This window comes from Schistocerca piceifrons, chromosome 5, assembly GCF_021461385.2.
Source record: "Schistocerca piceifrons isolate TAMUIC-IGC-003096 chromosome 5, iqSchPice1.1, whole genome shotgun sequence".
NCBI classification, from domain to species: Eukaryota; Metazoa; Arthropoda; class Insecta; order Orthoptera; family Acrididae; genus Schistocerca; species Schistocerca piceifrons.
Window position 1 is genome coordinate 161,461,020 of NC_060142.1, and position 18,314 is coordinate 161,479,333.

General features: G+C 42.6%; 1 protein-coding gene across 1 annotated transcript in view; it reads right to left on the reverse strand.

Annotated features, from left to right (window-relative positions):
• The window catches only part of LOC124798833 (cytochrome P450 6k1-like), a 68,544-nt gene that overhangs the window by 24,255 nt on the left and 25,975 nt on the right, over window positions 1-18,314 (reverse strand). The window contains exon 4 of the mRNA XM_047262364.1: window positions 14,140-14,333. Within this exon, the coding sequence (XP_047118320.1) occupies window positions 14,140-14,333 (194 nt within the window). The remainder of the gene's footprint in view (window positions 1-14,139; window positions 14,334-18,314) is intronic.

Sequence of the window (18,314 nt, forward strand, 5' to 3'; positions counted from 1 at the left end):
CTGAAAAAACATATATTGTAAGGGACGGCAAAGATGAATACGATGTATATATTGGAAGGCGAAAATAATATAAATTTTGAATAATATTATTTTTGAAAAGAAGACGTACACCAGTGGCAAAAAAAAAAAAAAAAAAAAAAAAAAAAACAGTCAATACCCTCACTGCGCGATAGCGATGGAAATGTTACCGATGATGGTATCACTAAAGCGGAGTTACAAAATACTGTTTTCCGTAATCCCTTCACGAAAGAAGACGAAGTAAATATTCCAGAATTCGAAACCAGAACAGCTACAAGCATGAGTGACATAAAAGTAGATATCTTAGGTGTTGCGAAACAACTCAAATCACTTATGAAAGGCAAGTCTTCCGGTCCAGATGGTATACCAATCAGGTTCCTATCAGAGTACGTAGACACAATAGCGCCTTTCTTAGCAATCATATACAGCCGTTCACTTGACGAAAGATCTGTTCCTAAAGACTGGAAAGTAGCACAGACCACACCAATATTCAAGAGAGGAAGTAGGAGTAACCCATTGAATTACAGACCCATATCACTGACCTCACTTTGCAGTACGATTTTGGAGCATATACTGTACTCGAACATTATAAATCACCTTGAAGAAAATGACTTATTGATACATAACCAACACGGATTCAGAAAATATCGTTCTTTGTACAACACATTCCCATGAAGTAATGAGTGTTGTCGACAAGTAATGAGTGCTGTCTCAGATCCATTCCATATTCCTAGATTTCCAGAAGGAGTTTGATACCGTTCCTCACAATCGACTATTAATCAAATTGCGTGCATATGGGGTATCGTCTCGGTTGTGTGACTGGATTCCTGGTTTCCTCTCAGAGAGGTCACACTTCGTAGTGATGGATGGTAAAGCATCGAGTAGAACAGAAAAGATATTTGGCATACCGCAAGGTAGTGTCACAGGCCCTCTGCTGTTCTGATTTATATAAATGATTTAGGTGATAATCTGAGCAGCCCTCTTAGACTGTTTGCAGATGACGCAGTAATTTACCGTCTAGTAAAATCATCAGTCGATCAATTCCAATTACAAAATGATCCAGAGAGAATTTCTGTATGGTGCGAAAAGTGGCAACTAGCCCTAAACAAAAGTGCGATGTCATCCACATTGGTACTAAAAGAAATCCGATAAATTTGGGTATGCGATAAATCGCACAAATCTAAGGGCTGACAATTCGACTAAATACCTAGCAATTACAATTATGAACAACTTAAATTGGAAAGACCACATAGATAATATTGTGGGGAAGGCGAAACAAAGATTGCACTTTGTTTGCAGAACCCTTAGAAGATGCAACAGACCCACTAAAGAGACAGCCTACATTACACTTGTCCGTCCACTGCTGGAATATTGCTGCGCAGTATGGGATCCTTAGCAGGTAGGATTGACGGAGGATATCGAAAAAGTGCAAAGAAGGGTAGCTCATTTCGCGTTATCGCGCAATAGGGGTGAGAGTGTCACTGATATGATACGCAAGTTGGGGTGGCAGTCACTGAAACAAAGGCGGTTGTCTTTGCGGCGAGATCTATTTACGAAATATCAATCACCAACTTTCTCTTCCGAATGCAAAAATATTTTGTTGACACCCACCTACTTGAGGAAAAATGATCGTCATAATAAAATAAGAGAAATCAGAGCTCGAACGGAAATATTTAGGTGTTCCTTTTTCCCACGCACCATTCGATAGTGGAATGGTAGAGAAGTAGTATGAAAATGGTTCGATGAACCCTTTGCCAGGCACTTAAGGGTGAATTGCAGAGTAACCATGTAGATGTAGATGTAGTTGTAGAAGTCTGAAGTGACACTGTAGCCCTGTGCTAGTTGCTTTTCGAATTGATTATTGTCCGCTAGTTGTCTTTGTTAACTTACTCACAGTTGAGAGAAAGACCACCCCACTTCCCTGAGTCATGGATTAAGATATCAAATGATTAAGCCGTTTGGTTTTATAGAAATTCTCTGTTAACATTGTACCCTTTTCAAGTCATTGTTCACTTTTTTAAGCATAGTACTGTTCAGACCAATGTTATGTGTGAAGATCACGCGAAATTTTACTCTGTCTTCCTGAATACGTACTTCATTCTAAAATCGTTGTCTTGGTATATCACTTTGTAGGAATAGTTTCTCTTCCCTTCCCACTGTTTAAAGAATGTTTATCGTTACGCATTACCACATTGCATCATATTGTATGCAACAGTTTGAATATTGTTTGCAAATTTTATTTAAAAATAGAAGTCTAGCTTAGCCTGTTTGTTGTTTGCTGCTGTGCTTTCGAGAAATCTACAACAATATTGTGAATGTACGTCAATGTCAATGTAAGTCGAAATTTTTATTAGGGCCAGATAATTATTTCACTTTAGTGCGCATTTAATACAAAGATAAGTTGTATTCAGACTAGCTACAGTTCAATTCAAATTCGGTTCTGTTTAGCCAAAGATTAGCATACGGGGTTACAGTTTGTGGCTGAATAGTTTTGGTAATACGTAGTGGGAGGTAAATTTGAACTAAATTTCATACAAAAACATATAGTGGGGAGCTTACAACCGCACGAAACTCAAAAGGCAAGAATACGACTTTGTTAAAACTCGTATTTGAGCAAGGCAATGACTGGTTAAAAACAATACGGAAGCATCAGTACGGAGTTTACGATGCACCAATTGTCCAAATGTAAGATTTATTTAATTTCAAAACACAGCTTGTTTCAGGGATGTAAAAGCTGAAACATAAAATTAGCACAGGTTAACATCTGAGGTCATCAGTCCCCTAGAACTTAGAATTACTTAAACCTAACTAATCAAAGGACATCACAGACATCCATGCCCGAGGCAGGATTTGAACCTGCGACCGTAGCAGCAGCGCGGTTCCGGACTGAAGCGCCTAGAACCGTTCGGTCACAACGGCTGGCTATGAAATAAGATTGTGATCAGGTATGTGGGTCATACGTGAAGAAGCTTTAAAATAAGGTCCAAAGAACATAATGATCAAGAGAATGGGTCATTGAAGTTACCAACGCACCTTAAAAATAACCAACACTCGCTAGGAAGCATCACGGACAGCTGGAATACATTGCATATAGAAGAAAAATGTCGGTTGCTGCCAAATTTAGAAGAGATATTAACATTTAGCGGTTTCAAAGATGAACTAGTCAGCTTGTTACACAAAAGACAGAAGTATCCTTTACGCATTTCTGGCCCACTTTAGCGATATGAAAAGCAGACAGAAGCCTGATATCCTTAGTAGTAATTAAGTTTTGTTTTGATGTTATGTTTAGAATGTTCAAAAATGGTTCAAATGGCTCTGAGCACTATGCGACTTAACTTCTGAGGTCATCAGTCGCCTAGAACTTAGAACTAATTAAACCTAACTAAGTTAAGGACATCACACACATCCATGCTCGAGGCAGGATTCGAACCTGCGACCGTAGCGGTCGCTCGGTTCCAGATTGTAGCGCCTAGAACCGCACGGCCACTCCGGCCGGCTTTAGAATGTTTCTCATTTACAATGTAAGTAGGGAACACATTTTGGAAGGCGGATTAAGCGTCAGTTGTGAGGATTCGATTGGTTACCAATGTTTGCGTATGTGATATGAATGTCAGTGAATGCCACTTTGTGCGAAATTTCAGTAGACTCAAAAATGGTGACTCAGATGTAAAATTGTTTTTAGGTTTTGATTAGAGATATACACGGATGTTGAAATGTCTTTTAGTCGAAAGCGATCGCTGACGGCGCTGATGCGTACGCAAGAAGATACGTGAATATAGGCTCTTTCGGCGTATACTGTTGGAGAAAACTTCTCGGGTATCGAGACGGGTGTCGTAGTTTAAAATACCGTGACGTTTCGACGAGTGTTATACTCATCATCTTCTGGCGAAGTGTCGAGATATACGGATACTTTGATATTTATATTAGTGGACATGCGGATACATTGATATTTATGTTAGTGGAATACCGGGAGGGTACGGCGGTGCAGCTGTAGTAGTGAGGGTAGCGGGTACTCCGTGTAGGCTATCGTGCCGCCTCTTGCTGGCTGGATGGTTGTTTGTGGTCGCACTCCTGTCGCACTGCCGCTAACGTCGGATGCCATGCCGCACTTACTTGGCGTCATTCGTCTCTGTCGACAAGATGTCGTGAACTTATGTTTCAAAGGATCTACATCTACATCTACATTTATACTCCGCAAGCCACCCAACGGTGTGTGGCGGAGGGCACTCTACGTGCCACGGTCATTACCTCCCTTTTCTGTTCCAGTCGCGTATGGGTCGCGGGAAGAACGACTGTCTGAAAGCCTCCGTACGCGCTCGAATCTCTCTAATTTTACATTCGTGATCTCCTCGGGAGGTATAAGTAGGGGGAAGCAATATATTCGATACCTCATCCATGCGTTTAAACTGAGGTGACAAAAGTCATGTGATAGTGATATGCACATGTACAGATGGCAGTAGTATCGCGTACACGAGGTATAAAAGGATAGTGTATTGGAGGAGCTGTCATTTGTACTCAAGCGATTCATGTGAAAAGGTTGCCGACGTGGTTATGGCCGCACGACGGGAATTGACATACTACAAGCGTTTGAAAAGTCCGTGCAAAAATAAAAAATTACTTACATGTTTGGGGTAAACCTCTTTTTAATTTTCGACATAGTCTCCTTTTAGTCTTATACACTTCGTCCAACGCTGTTCTAATTTGTTGATACCTTCCGAATAATAGAAATTGTCCAAGTCTGCAAAATAGCTATTAGTTGCTGCAGTCACCTCGTTTGAATAAAATCTTTGTCCCACCAGCCATTTCTTCTAATTGGGGAACAAACAGTAGTCGGAGGGAGCCAAGTCTGGAGAATAGGGGGGATATGAAACGAGACGGAGTCATATTTCCATTAATTTTGCGACCACAACTGGTGAGGTGTGTGCTGGTGCGTTGTTGTGATGGAAAAGGACTTTTTTGCGGTCCAATGGCTGGCGTTTTTCTTGCAGCTCGGTTTTCAAACGGTCCAATAACGATAAATAATATGCATCTGTAAAAGTTTTACCCTTTTCCGGATAGTCGATGAGTATTATCCCTTCCGAATCCCAAAAGACTCGCCATAACCTTTCCAGCCGAAGGACTGGTCTTCGCCTTTTTTGGTGCAGATTCTCCCTTGGTAACCCATTGTTTAGATTGTTGTTTGGTCTCAGGAGTATAGTAACGTATCCATGTTTCATCCACAGTGACGAAACGACGCTTAAAGCCATGCAGATTCTCCCTGAACAGCTGCAAACTATCCTTGCAACACTTTACACGAGTCCTTGGTCAAGCGTGAGCAGTCGCGGAACCCATCTTGCGGATAGCTTTCTCATGTCCAAATGTTTATGCAAAATATTCGTTCATTCGAAATGCCCGCAGCACTAGCAATCTCATGCACCTTAACTCTTCTGTCATCCATTAATTATTTCTGGAGTCGTAACCTCCACAGGGCGTCCAGAACGTTCAGCACCACTTGTGCCGATATGGCCACTGCGTAAGTTTTGAAACCACTTATAAACTGTTCTAATCGAAGGTGCAGAGTCACCGTAATGTTTATCAAGCTTCTCTTTAGTCTCCTGAGGCGTTTTGCCTTTCGTAAAGTAATGTTTTAATCACCACACAAAGTTCTTCTTCGTCCATTTTTTTGACAATCACTCTACTTCCTCGATTCACACGAATGCCAAACACAAAGAAATAGACCAATATGGCTGAGACTTGGTGTGCGTTCTTTCCAAAGATGCTACTAACTAAACATGACCTCAATACGCGCCGGTGGTGCCATCTCTCGGACTTTGCACGGACTTTTCAAATGCCCCTCGTACTTTGAACGCGGACTGGTAGTTGGAGCTACACGTTTGGGACATTCTGTTTCGGAAATCTTTAGGTAATTCAATACCCCGAGATCCATAGAGTCAAGAGTGTGCCGAGAATAACAAATTTCAGCCGTAACTTCTCACCACAGGCAACGCAGTGGCCGACGGCCTTCATTTAACGACAGAGACCAGAGGCGTTTGCGTACAGTTGTCGGTGCTAACAGACAAGCGACAGTGCGCGAAATAGCCGCAGGAATCAGTGTGGGACGCACGACAGACGAACGTATCCGTTAGGACAGTGCGGCGAAATGTGGCGTTAATGGGCTATGGCAGCAGCCAACCGACGCGAGTGCCTTCGCTAACAGCACGACATCGCCTGCAACGCCTCTACTGGACTCGTGACAATATTGGTTGGACCCTACATAACTGGAAAACTGTGAGCTGGTCAGATGAGTTCCGATTTCTGTCTATAAGAGCTGATGGTAGGGTTCGAATGCGACGCAGACCCCACGAAGCCATGGGCCAAAGTTGTCAAGAACGTACTGTGCAGGCTGATGGTGGCTCCATAATGGACTGCGTCCTCTGTTCCAACTGAACCGATCATTAAACAGAAATGGCTATATTCGGTTAATTGGAGACCATTGCCGTGGAATTACTACGGACGACAATGCGGCCCATGTCACCAGGCCGCAACTGTTCGCGATCGGTTTGAAGAACATTCTGAACAGTGCGAGCGAATGATTTGGTAGCCACCCGGATCGCCCGACATGTATCCTGTCGAATTTTTATGTGACACAACTGAGAGGTCAGTTCGTGCACAACTCCTGCAACGGTAACACTTTCGCAATTATGGACGGCTGTAGAGGAGCATGGCTCAGTTTTTCTGCAGGGGACTTACAGCGACTTTTGGAGTCCATACCACGTTGTGTTGCTGCAGTAAGCCGGACAAGAGGAGATTTGACACGATGTTAGGGGGTATCCCACGACTTTTGTCACCTCACTGTATGATGCTGTCTTAATAGCTGGTTACTCGGCGAAGCACCTCGGTGTTCTGGAAGTCACAGGCGTGGTTTTACTTGAGGTTATGCTGTGCTGTCGGTGATTTTTCTGTCCACCCACTCGCACATCCCCGATGTTCTTCTCACAGCGTTCCGAAATACAGCACTTCGTTTATCCAACGTATTGTTGGCCACGTTCGCAGGCAATTCTGTATATACGCAGTACTTCCATTTTTAGTGGATCTTTCACAGAGCCAAGTCATTCTTTTGTCTTCGGCGGTGGTCAGGTGACGGTTGTTTTGTTGAACTTTTCGAGTAGCCTCGCAATTTTGGCTGAGGGCGGTGCCAGGTATCGGAGGAAAGCGAGTCTCTTGTCTTCTTCTTAGTCTTCCTACTTTCCAGCATCTTACTTCTTCTATAATTCCATAATCTGCGCTTCACTGTATCCATTTTTGCGGATTACTTCCTTCATGTTTTTGGTTCGTTCTGGGGAGATTTTTATCACAGATAATGTGCACCCTTTGTTGCGGGGTGGTACAGCCTCACCCCGCCTCCCACCCCCACCCACCCACTCCGGCCGCCAGCCGGACTGTACGCGGCCGCTCACAGCCATGTGGAGGGGAGCACTCCACTAGTATAAATATCATAGCATCACCATATTGAAGCGCTTCGCCAGAAGTTGGTGAGTGTGACACTCGCCGAAATGTCGCATTATTTGTCCTAACCCTACGCACAGTCATTATGCTAGCTGGGCTGGTGGTAAGACTTTAGACCTCACGAATGATTCATTGCGCTCATTTCATTCGATTTTCTACATCTGCATCTACATCTACGTGGATACTCTGCAAATCACACTTAAGTCTTGGCAGACGATTTATCGAATCACCTTTCTAGTATTCCAATTTCGAACAGCGCTCGGAAAAAACGAGCACCTATGCGTTTCCGTGCGATAACTGATTTCCCTTATTTTATTATGACGATAGTTTCTCCCTATGTAGGTCGGCGTCAGCAGAACATTTTCGCATTCGGAGGAGAAAGTTGGTGATTGAAATTTCGTGAGAAAGTTCCGCCGCAACGAAAAACACCTTTGTTTTAATGATGCCCACTCCAAATACTGTATCATGTTCGTGACGCTCTCTCCCCTGTTTCGGGATAATGCAAAACGTGCTGCTCCTCTTTGAACTTTCTAGATGTACTCCGTTAATTCTATCAGATAAGGATCCCACACCGTGTAGCGGTACTCCAAAAGAGGACGGACAAGCGTAATATAGGCAGTCTCTTTAGTAGATCTGCTACATTTTCTAAGTGTTCTGTGAATGAAACGCAGTCTTTGGCTTGCCATCCCCACAAAATTTTCTGTGTCTTCTTTCCAATTTAAGTTGTTCGTAATTGAAATTCCTAAGTATTTAGTTGAATATACAGACTTTAGTTTTGACTGATTTATCGTGTAACCGATGTTTAACGGATTCCTTTTAGCTCTCATGTGGATGACCCCACACTTTTCATTATTCAGGGTCAATTGCCAATTTTCGCATTACACAAATATCTCCTCTAAATCGTTATATAATTGGTTTTGATCTTCTGATGACTTTACTAGTCGGTAAGCGACAATGTCATCTGCAAGCAACCTAAGACGGCTCCTCAGATTGTCTGCTAAATTATTTATATAGATAAGGAACGCCGGCCGGTGTGGCCGAGCGGTTCTAGGTGCTTCAGTCTGGAACCGCGCGCCCGCTACGGTCGCAGGTTCGAATCCTGCCTCGGGCGTGGATGTGTGTGACGTCTTTAGGTTAGTTAGGTTTAAGTAGTTCTAAGTTCTAGGGGACTGGTGACCTCACCAGTTAAGTCCCATAGTGCTCAGAGCCATTTGAACCATTTGAAGATAAGGCGCAGCAGAGGGCATGTAACACTTCCTTTTGGAACGCCAGAAATCACTTCTGTTTTACTCGATGACTTTCCTTCAGTTACTACGAACTGTGACGGCGAATCACGATTCCAGTCACATAACTGAGACGATATTCCATAAGCACCCAATCAGATTAAAAAGTCGCTTGTGTGGTACAGTGTCAAAAGCCTTCTTGAAATGTACAAACACCCTCCACAACGCTCGACGGCCTGCCTACTCTTGGCTTAGCTGCTGTTATTCCTTCGCGTTTCCACTTCAGAATCTCTTTGTTACTCAGGTGAGATCGAATGTTGTTGTTGTTGTGGTCTTCAGTCCTGAGACTGGTTTGATGCAGCTCTCCATGCTACTCTATCCTGTGCAAGCTTCTTCATCTCCCAGTACCTACTGCAACCTACATCCTTCTGAATCTGTTTAGTGTATTCATCTCTCGGTCTCCCTCTACGATTTTTACCCTCCACGCTGCCCTCCAATACTAAATTGGTGATTCCTTGATGCCTCAGAACATGTCCTACCAACCGATCCCTTCTTCTAGTCAAGTTGTGCCACAAACTTCTCCCCAATCCTATTCAGTACCTCCTCATTAGTTACGTGATCTACCCACCTTATCTTCAGCATTCTTCTGTAGCACCACATTTCGAAAGCTTCTATTCTCTTCTTGTCCAAACTAGTTATCGTCCATGTTTCACTTCCATACATGGCTACACTCCATACAAATACTTTCAGAAACGACTTCCTGACACTTAAATCTATACTCGATGTTAACAAATTTATCTTCTTCAGAAACGATTTCCTTGCCATTGCCAGTCTACATTTTATATCCTCTCTACTTCGACCATCATCAGTTATTTTACTCCCTAAATAGCAAAACTCCTTTACTACTTTAAGTGTCTCATTTCCTAATCTAATTCCCTCAGCATCACCCGATTTAATTTGACTACATTCCATTATCCTCGTTTTGCTTTTGTTGATATTCATCTTATATCCTCCTTTCATGACACTGTCCATTCCGTTCAACTGCTCTTCCAAGTACTTTGCTGTCTCTGACAGAATTACAATGTCATCGGCGAACCTCAAAGTTTTTACTTCTTCTCCATGAATTTTAATACCTACTCCGAATTTTTCTTTTGTTTCCTTTACTGCTTGCTCAATATACAGATTGAATAACATCGGGGAGAGGCTACAACCCTGTCTCACTCCTTTCCCAACCACTGCTTCCCTTTCATGCCCCTCGGCTCTTATAACTGCCATCTGATTTCTGTACAAATTGTAAATAGCCTTTCGCTCCCTGTATTTTATACCTGCCACCTTCAGAATTTGAAAGAGAGTATTCCAGTTAACATTGTCAAAAGCTTTCTCTAAGTCTACAAATGCTAGAAATGTAGGTTTGCCTTTTCTTAATCTTTCTTCTAAGATAAGTCGTAAGGTTAGTATTGCCTCACGTGTTCCAACATTTCTACGGAATCCAAACTGATCTTCCCCGAGGTCCGCTTCTACCAGTTTTTCCATTCGTCTGTAAAGAATTCGCGTTAGTATTTTGCAGCTGTGACTTATTAAACTGATAGTTCGGTAATTTTCACATCTGTCAACACCTGCTTTCTTTGGGATTGGAATTATTATATTCTTCTTGAAGTCTGAGGGTATTTCGCCTGTCTCATACATCTTGCTCACCAGATGGTAGAGTTCTGTCATGACTGGCTCTCCCAAGTAGTTCTAATGGAATGTTGTCTACTCCCGGGGCCTTGTTTCGACTCAGGTCTTTCAGTGCTCTGTCAAACTCTTCACGCAGTATCTTATCTCCCATTTCGTCTTCATCTACATCCTCTTCCATTTCCATAATATTGTCCTCAAGTACATCGCCCTTGTATAAACCCTCTATATACTCCTTCCACCTTTCTGCCTTCCCTTCTTTGCTTAGAACTGGGTTGCCATCTGAGCTCTTGATATTCATACAAGTGGTTCTCTTCTCTCCAAAGGTCTGAGATCGAATGACGAGTCCTATTTCGAAGTCACCGAGCTCTCCTGAGCCCTGGCTGACCTGTTCTGCACTTACCCCTTCTCCCTTCTCTACTGATAACGCACTACCCCCCACCCCTCCGCCCGCCTCCGCCTCCTCTTATACTGGCGCATCCCTCTCACGTCGCATCCATTGGTCAATTCCGCATTGCCTGTCCATATATTTTTGATCAGGTAGTCTTGATAAGGTAGACTTCTCTTACAGATATTTGACAGCTACCAATCATTCTACTGACAGATCGCCCTTGATGTACTCAAAGATATTGTGCCCTTTGACCCATGTACGTATATTACATTACTATTGTCTACGTTGAGAATAAGCTGCCTGCCCTTGCAGCAAGTTTTCCTGCAGTTCTTAAACCGCTAATTGGCCTCCACGGCTACAACCGCGTCTTCTGCAGAGCTCCTCAGAGAGATGCGATCGTTATCTGCAGGTCGTCTATACGTGTATTGGAACAGCCACAATGTTATGACACTTCCCTGAGTAACGCCAGACGCTCCCCAGCAAGGACTCCTATTGAATTCTGTTTGCTAGCTAGTTCTTAAAGTAGTCTAGTAACTGTTTCGCTGTTTTGTGATCACGTATTTTGTTTGTGTTTTCGCCGCTTGTGATGCCTTAGCTAAACACTACGTTTTGCGCTGTCGGCTGTGAATTCATTTCGAACTGTTTCACTAAGTAATAAACAGCGACTCACGCCATAGGACAAGATACAAATAATCGACCTGTTATTTTGTTGTAGGCTTTCCTAGTATTTGCAAATCGCTTCGTACAAATACCGTAACATTTTGTTTTTGAAGTTACATCCAGTCTCCTTTGCCACCCCTATCCAACATAATTACCGCTCCATCTCTAATACTGTCTCCTTTCTGAAACTTCACTCGTGACCTTAGTCTTCCTGACAATTTCTTTGCAACTCCCACAAACTTATTCCTGCTTTTTACAATTATAAACACTATGGAGAAAGACTTCTAATGTGCACTATCGATAACTACAAAAGGGGAACAATATGAATGGAAGGGCAAGAAAGAATTACTCCGTTTAGAATGGGCGTCACGTAGAAACACTATCTTTCTCTTCTACTGTTCTACGTGTACAATAGCTCAAAAGTGTCGGGAAACACCTACGATAATGATCACCAGATGTCAACAGAGGCGAAATCGCCTGTATTTAAGTAGACGGGGAGTACTGTGTTGTTAGTAGAGAAGTTCAATGACTTTGAAGGTCGACTAGTAACTGCGTGTCACCTGACTGAGAAATGCATCGGGGACATTTCAATCATTTTAAAGCTGCCCAAGTCGTCTGTTGTTGGTATGATCGTCAACTGGAAATGCGAAGAAAGAACCATAGCTAAACCAAGACCAGACATGCCTCAAGTACTGATGGATGCCAACCTTCGAACATTGCGGGGGATGGTTGTATAAAAACCCATGATACGAACACATTTCACACCGTCTTACATTAGGTGCAGTAGAGGCACAATTCTGAGACTCTCATTGTTTTCATCAGCACGATGGACCTTGTCATAAAGCAGCATCTGTGAGGCATTAGTTTTGGGACAGTAACATTCCTGAAATTGACTGGTCAGTCCAGAGATGCTACGTGAATCCAATGGAATACTTTTTGGATGAGTTAGAACGAGGACTTCAGTCTAGACCCCAGCGTCCGACGTCAATACTTTCTCCAGTTTCGGCTCATGAGGAGAATGGTCTGCCATTCTCCACGCGCATTCAGACACCTCATTGAATGCGTCCCCAGCAGAGTTTAAGCGTCGAAAAGACAAAGGGTAAACACAGCTCACATTAATATCCGATGATTGGTGCCCTAATACTTTTCATCAGATAATGAATGTCGATGATAGAAGGGAAATAAAAGATGCTGTTCTCAGGTGAGATTATAATTTGGGGTGATGGGGTGAAAATGATAAGATTTACTGATGACACTTTTGTCCCATCTGTAGGTGGGGAAACATTACAGGACCAACTGAATAGGATAAACAGTCTATTGAATCCAGACTGTGGTTTGAGAGTAAACGAAAAGATGAAAGTATTAAGGAGAATCAGAGTGGGGAGTTCGTGGTAAGCTATGTGATGGAATTATGCTGAGTTGGAAGCAAAATAATGTTTGACAGAAGATGTAACAAGCATATTAGAAACGGACTACCAAAGGTGAAGAGAGCATCCTCACCACAAACTGAATACTCTTATCAAACATAGGCCCTAACTCGAGAATAAAATATCTAAACCTCTACATCTGGAATACAGCAATGTATGAAAATTAATCACGTACTATAGGAAAATCTGAAAAGAAGAGAATCGACGCGTTTTAAATTTGGTGTTACAAAAGGATGTCGTAAATTAAGTACACTGATACGATGAGAAATGACGTACTCCACAGAACCGATGAGGAAAAAAATGTATAGAAAAAGTTAAATAGAAGAGGGAATAGGATGACAGAAATTGTGTCAAGACATCACGGAAAGTTTAAATGTTTTGGAGGAAACCGTAGAGTCCATGGATAGTAGGGGAAACATATTAGAATACAGAGAAGAAGTAATTGAGGCTATCGAGTGCAGGTCTACTTTGAGATGAAGCGACTGGGACAGGAGAGAAAACTGTAGTGACCCGTCAAACCACTCGGAAAATTAATAACCGAATAATTAAGAAAACATTATGAATCTCCTTCTAGGACGTTGAACTGAATGTGCACACACTACTGCAGGCAAGACGCCAACACATTAGGAGTATTTCTATGGCTGCGTCATGTAAGCTTGTGAGTGGTTAGAGTAGTATAAGAGGCAGTCAAAGGAAGACGAGACAGATGGAAAAAAGTAAACTGTTTATTATTTCAGAATTAATAGCAATGATTTTTAATACATTTATCCCTCTTAAGGCAAAACGGTCAATGCCTTCACAGGAAAATGTTTGCGGTTGCCTACGAACCATGAGTATAATCATGCGTGCACCTTTTCGGCCGAACCAACTCCTGCAGCGTAGCCGAAGCAACCTGCGAACAAAATGCTTGCCCAAATGTTGCCGAGGTTATTGGACTATTCTCCAGAAGTTTAGCTGGAAAGCCGTCGATTTGCTTCGCACGAAGAGGCGCACTCCTGGGTACAGTCATGGTTCCGTAGGCGAACACAAACATTTTTCCGGGAAAGCATACACCGTTTTGTCTCACAGTGTGCTGCATGTATTAAAAGCTATGGCGATTACTTTTGAAACAATGAACACGTTACTTGCTTTGTTCTGTCTGTCTCGTTTTGTTTTTCGTAATACATATTTACTGAAAGAAATTCAGAGTGGATTTAGGATTAAATAACACAGTAAAAGACATCGTTCATCATTGTTGTTGCGGTGTTTACAGTTTACTTACTCCAGTTACTGTTTTCGTCGTCTTGGGTCTTTGCACTGCCGGACTTCTCGTCGTCCATGAAGCCTCTGTTCTTGAGCTGTATCAGCATGTGCATGAAATCATTGCGTTCCACCTTGTTACGCTCTCGGTAAGTCACTGTATCCCTCACCATATCCTCGAAATACTTCAGAACGTCCTTCCTCCCTATAAACGCCCTGAAATGGGGGGTAGACAGCAAACAACGTTGTTAGTAGCGTAATGACAAAACTAGTGACAGTTAGACAAAACTGTGAAGGACAGAGAATATTACATTATTTGTAGCAAAGTTTTCGTGTTTAATCCTGTGTACTGCAAGTACATACTTTTAGATGTAACGTTGACGCTTTCCTTAGATGTTTTCAACTAGACTTTCGCTCAGTGGTAACACCAGAAGTAGATAAAACATCTGGCTGTAAGTACTGGCAGCATTTTTTCAACTGGACTGTCGCTCAGTGGCAACAACGGAAGTGGACAAAACACTTGGCCGTAAGTACTGGCAGACAGATGTCGTTATTCCCGTTGTGCATATGTGACTTTCAGGTGTAAGTTGAGAGGCGGCATTGTTCAGCTTTCTGAAGAGAATACCACTTACTGAAATGTGTCCTCTTTTCTCAAGAGTTCCTATGGTATAGCTGCTTAATACCGCGAGGTACATTGATGCTAGTCATAGTAAAAAGACGAATGTACACTACTGGCCATTAAAATTGCTACAACACGAAGATGACGTGCTACAGACGCGAAATTTAACTGACAGGAAGAAGATGCTATTATATGCAAATGATTAGCTTTTCAGAGCATTCTCACAAGGTTGGCGCCGGTGGCAACATCTTCAATAAGCTTACATGAGGAGAGTTTCCAACCGATTTCTTATACACAAACAGCAGTTGACCGGCGTTGCCTGGTGAAGCATTGTTGTGATCCCTCGTGTAAGGAGGAGAAATGCGTAACATCACGTTTCCGACTTTGATAAAGGTCGGATTGTTGCCCATCGCGATTCCGGTTTATCGTATCGCGACATTGCTGTCGGCGTTGGTCCAGATCCAATGACTGTTAGCAGAATATGGAATCGGTCGGTTCAGGAGAGTAATACTGAACGCAATGCTGGATCCCAACGGCTTCGTATCACTAGCAGTCGAGATGACAGGCATCTTATCCGCATGGCTCTAACGGATCGTGCAGCCACGTCTCGATCCCTGAGTCAACAGACGGGGACGTTTGCAAGATAACAACCATCTGCACGAACAGTTCGACGACGTTAGCAGCAGCATGGACTATCAGCTCAGAGACCATGGCTGCAGTTACCCTTGAAGCTGCATCACAGACAGGAGCGCCTGCGATGGTGTACTCAACGACGAATGGCAAAACGTCATTTTTTCGGATGAATCCAGGTTCTGTTTACAGCATCGCGAAGGTCGTATCCGTGTTTGGCGACATCGCGGTGAACGCACATTGGAAGCGTGTATTCGTCATCGCCATACTGACGTATCACCCGGCGTCATGGTATGGGGTGCCATTGGTTACACGTCTCGGTCGCATTGACGGCACTTTGAACAGTGGACGTTACATTTCAGATGTGCCACGACCCGTGGCACTACCCTTCATTCGTTCCCTGCGAAACCCTATATTTCAGCAAAATAATGCACGACCGCATGTTGCAGGTCCTGTACGGGCCTTTCTGGATACAGAAAATGTTCGACTGCTGCCCTGGCCAGCACATTCTCCAGAGCTCTGCCCAATAGAAAACGTCTGGTCAATGGTGGCCGAGCAATTGGCTCGTCACAATACGCCAGTCACTACTCGTGATGAACTTTGGTATCGTGTTGAAGCTGCATGGGCAGCTGTAACTGTACGCGCCATCCAAGCTCTGTTTGACTCAATGCCCAGGCGTATCAAGGCCGTTATTACGGCCAGAGGTGGTTGTTCTGGGTGCTGATTTCTCAGGATCCATGCACCCAAATTGCGTAAAAATGTAGCCTCGTGTTAATTCTAGTATAATAAATTTGTCCAATGAATACCCGTTTATCATCTGCATTTCTTCTTGGTGTAGCAATTTTAATGGCTAGTAGTGTGCTTTATTGACACTTTCCTTTTATCCGATGTTAGAAGCTGCCACATCCAACAAGAGCGTCCTATGTTGCAAATCGAACTTGAAGATAAAAGTATGTGTTAAGTATTGAGAGTTATTGTGATGTTTTGTGAAATTATATTTTTTTAGTCAACGTGTAGAAAAGCGCAGTCATAGTTAACGTAAATTATTCACTGGTATGTAACCAGCAGTTAATTCAAAAGGCTGATTTGACTAAAATATTTGTTGACACCATTCTCTGTACTGTTGTACCAATTCGAACCTAGACAGTCAACTTAATTAAATTCGCAAGTTTGATGTATTAAGAAGAAACGGCTAATAAAAGAATAGCCGACAGATATGGACTTACCGCAACCGGCGATATAGATTCGTGGAGAAAGCAACTGCTAAAAATTTAATATGAACCTTTTTAACCTCGCTAATGACAGAGGAAAGTGTATAAGTAGCAGTTTTAATGAACTCAGAGAAGATGTGTTGCGGATTACTTGCTTAAAGGAGCTCCGTAATATTATTCAGTATCATTATCGCTGCAAAAGGTTAGAACAAAGTCGCTGTATATTGCTTATTTTGCGACTCGTATTACGATACTGAGCGAGAGTCAGTACATCAGCAAATTGCTGGAATTAATAGATCGTAGAAAGAAACGTGTAACATGCTAATGGGCTTCGCGATGCATTTGCTTAGGATTCTTTCCCTATACACTCGCCGTTGATAACTGTTTCTAGTGATGACTTCGCGTCTTCAGCGTCGTATTTACATGTTACTGATGATAATTTTGCCTTTCGGTGTCATATCTCACATAGTATTCCGCAATTTGATCCCATATTTATTAATGATAATTGTAAACAACGTTATATCATTCATCATAAACAATAAAGCTTTCCGCCATCTGTATATCTGCGCATGTGCGTGGCCACGGACTCAGGGGGAGCAGGGAATCAAAGAATAAACACAGTAAATGTCAAAAAAATACCTTTACCGTAAAATAAAAACAAAGCAATAACCAAAATAAAGGCAATATTGCAACATGGCTCCTATCGCAGTCTGGTTTTATATTACATCCGTGCCCTAAAAGTGAGTTACTTGCTCCTCAGATAATTTCGTTCGCTGCCGAATCCATCTGCTTGCGAGGCCTGTGTCTGTCTTGATCGCTGGCGAAGCTTTGGGCAGTGAAAGACAGTCAGGGCACGAGCAGCCAAAATTCATTTCTTTACAGAACTTCGGATGGTCGAACAAAGCTTTACTCTTATCCCTGCCTTTTTGTCGAATAAAAGTAATAGACGCTTGTCTCCTGTGTTTCAAGGCGGACGCGTTCTACGTGCTGTGTCACAGGATTTGATGAGGTCGTGGTTTGTCTCGGGCCCGCATTTCATTAAAGTTTCTCTAATTTACATATGCTTCAAGGTTATGAAAAATCCACCTAATTTCTCGTGTCGCATTTTTATTCGTTTTATTGAGGGAACTTAGGAACTTTTTTGGTCCATTCGTTTTCACCAGAGCTCTAGAAAGCCAGTATCCGGTTTTCGTTCATGCGTCTGTGGATATAAGTGACTTAAAATGTCTTTCTCTCACTCGTAATACCACGATTTTGGTCTTTACAACAATATTTTGAAATTATGTCGGGCATCAATATAGAGGTGTCTTGTTGAACCTGTTGGATATGATTTATTACATTCGCCCATGACAGGCAATTCTTTCTGTAGAATCACTTTCTTTAATAATGCTTTCCATTATTTCTGGCGTTCGTAAATTCACTGCTTTTTCTACTAGGCTTTGTCTATGATTCCGTCCACACGTCCCTAATCTGCTCTTATGCTTATTTATGATTCCATGGTGGAAATCCGTCCCATTCACTCACATTGCTTGATCTTCGTGGGCCACTGCACTTCATGTTGCAGAGCTTTTGTTACATCTTTCTTCGAATTTTCACAGCATTGCACGTAAGGCCATATGTTGCAGTTTCTACGAGACATGCAGTTGCAAAAAAAACGTCACCGAAATTCACTTTTTCCGTGACATCAGCTCAAAGGTTACTAGATTTTTCACATATTATAGGTTACAAATGGCAAGG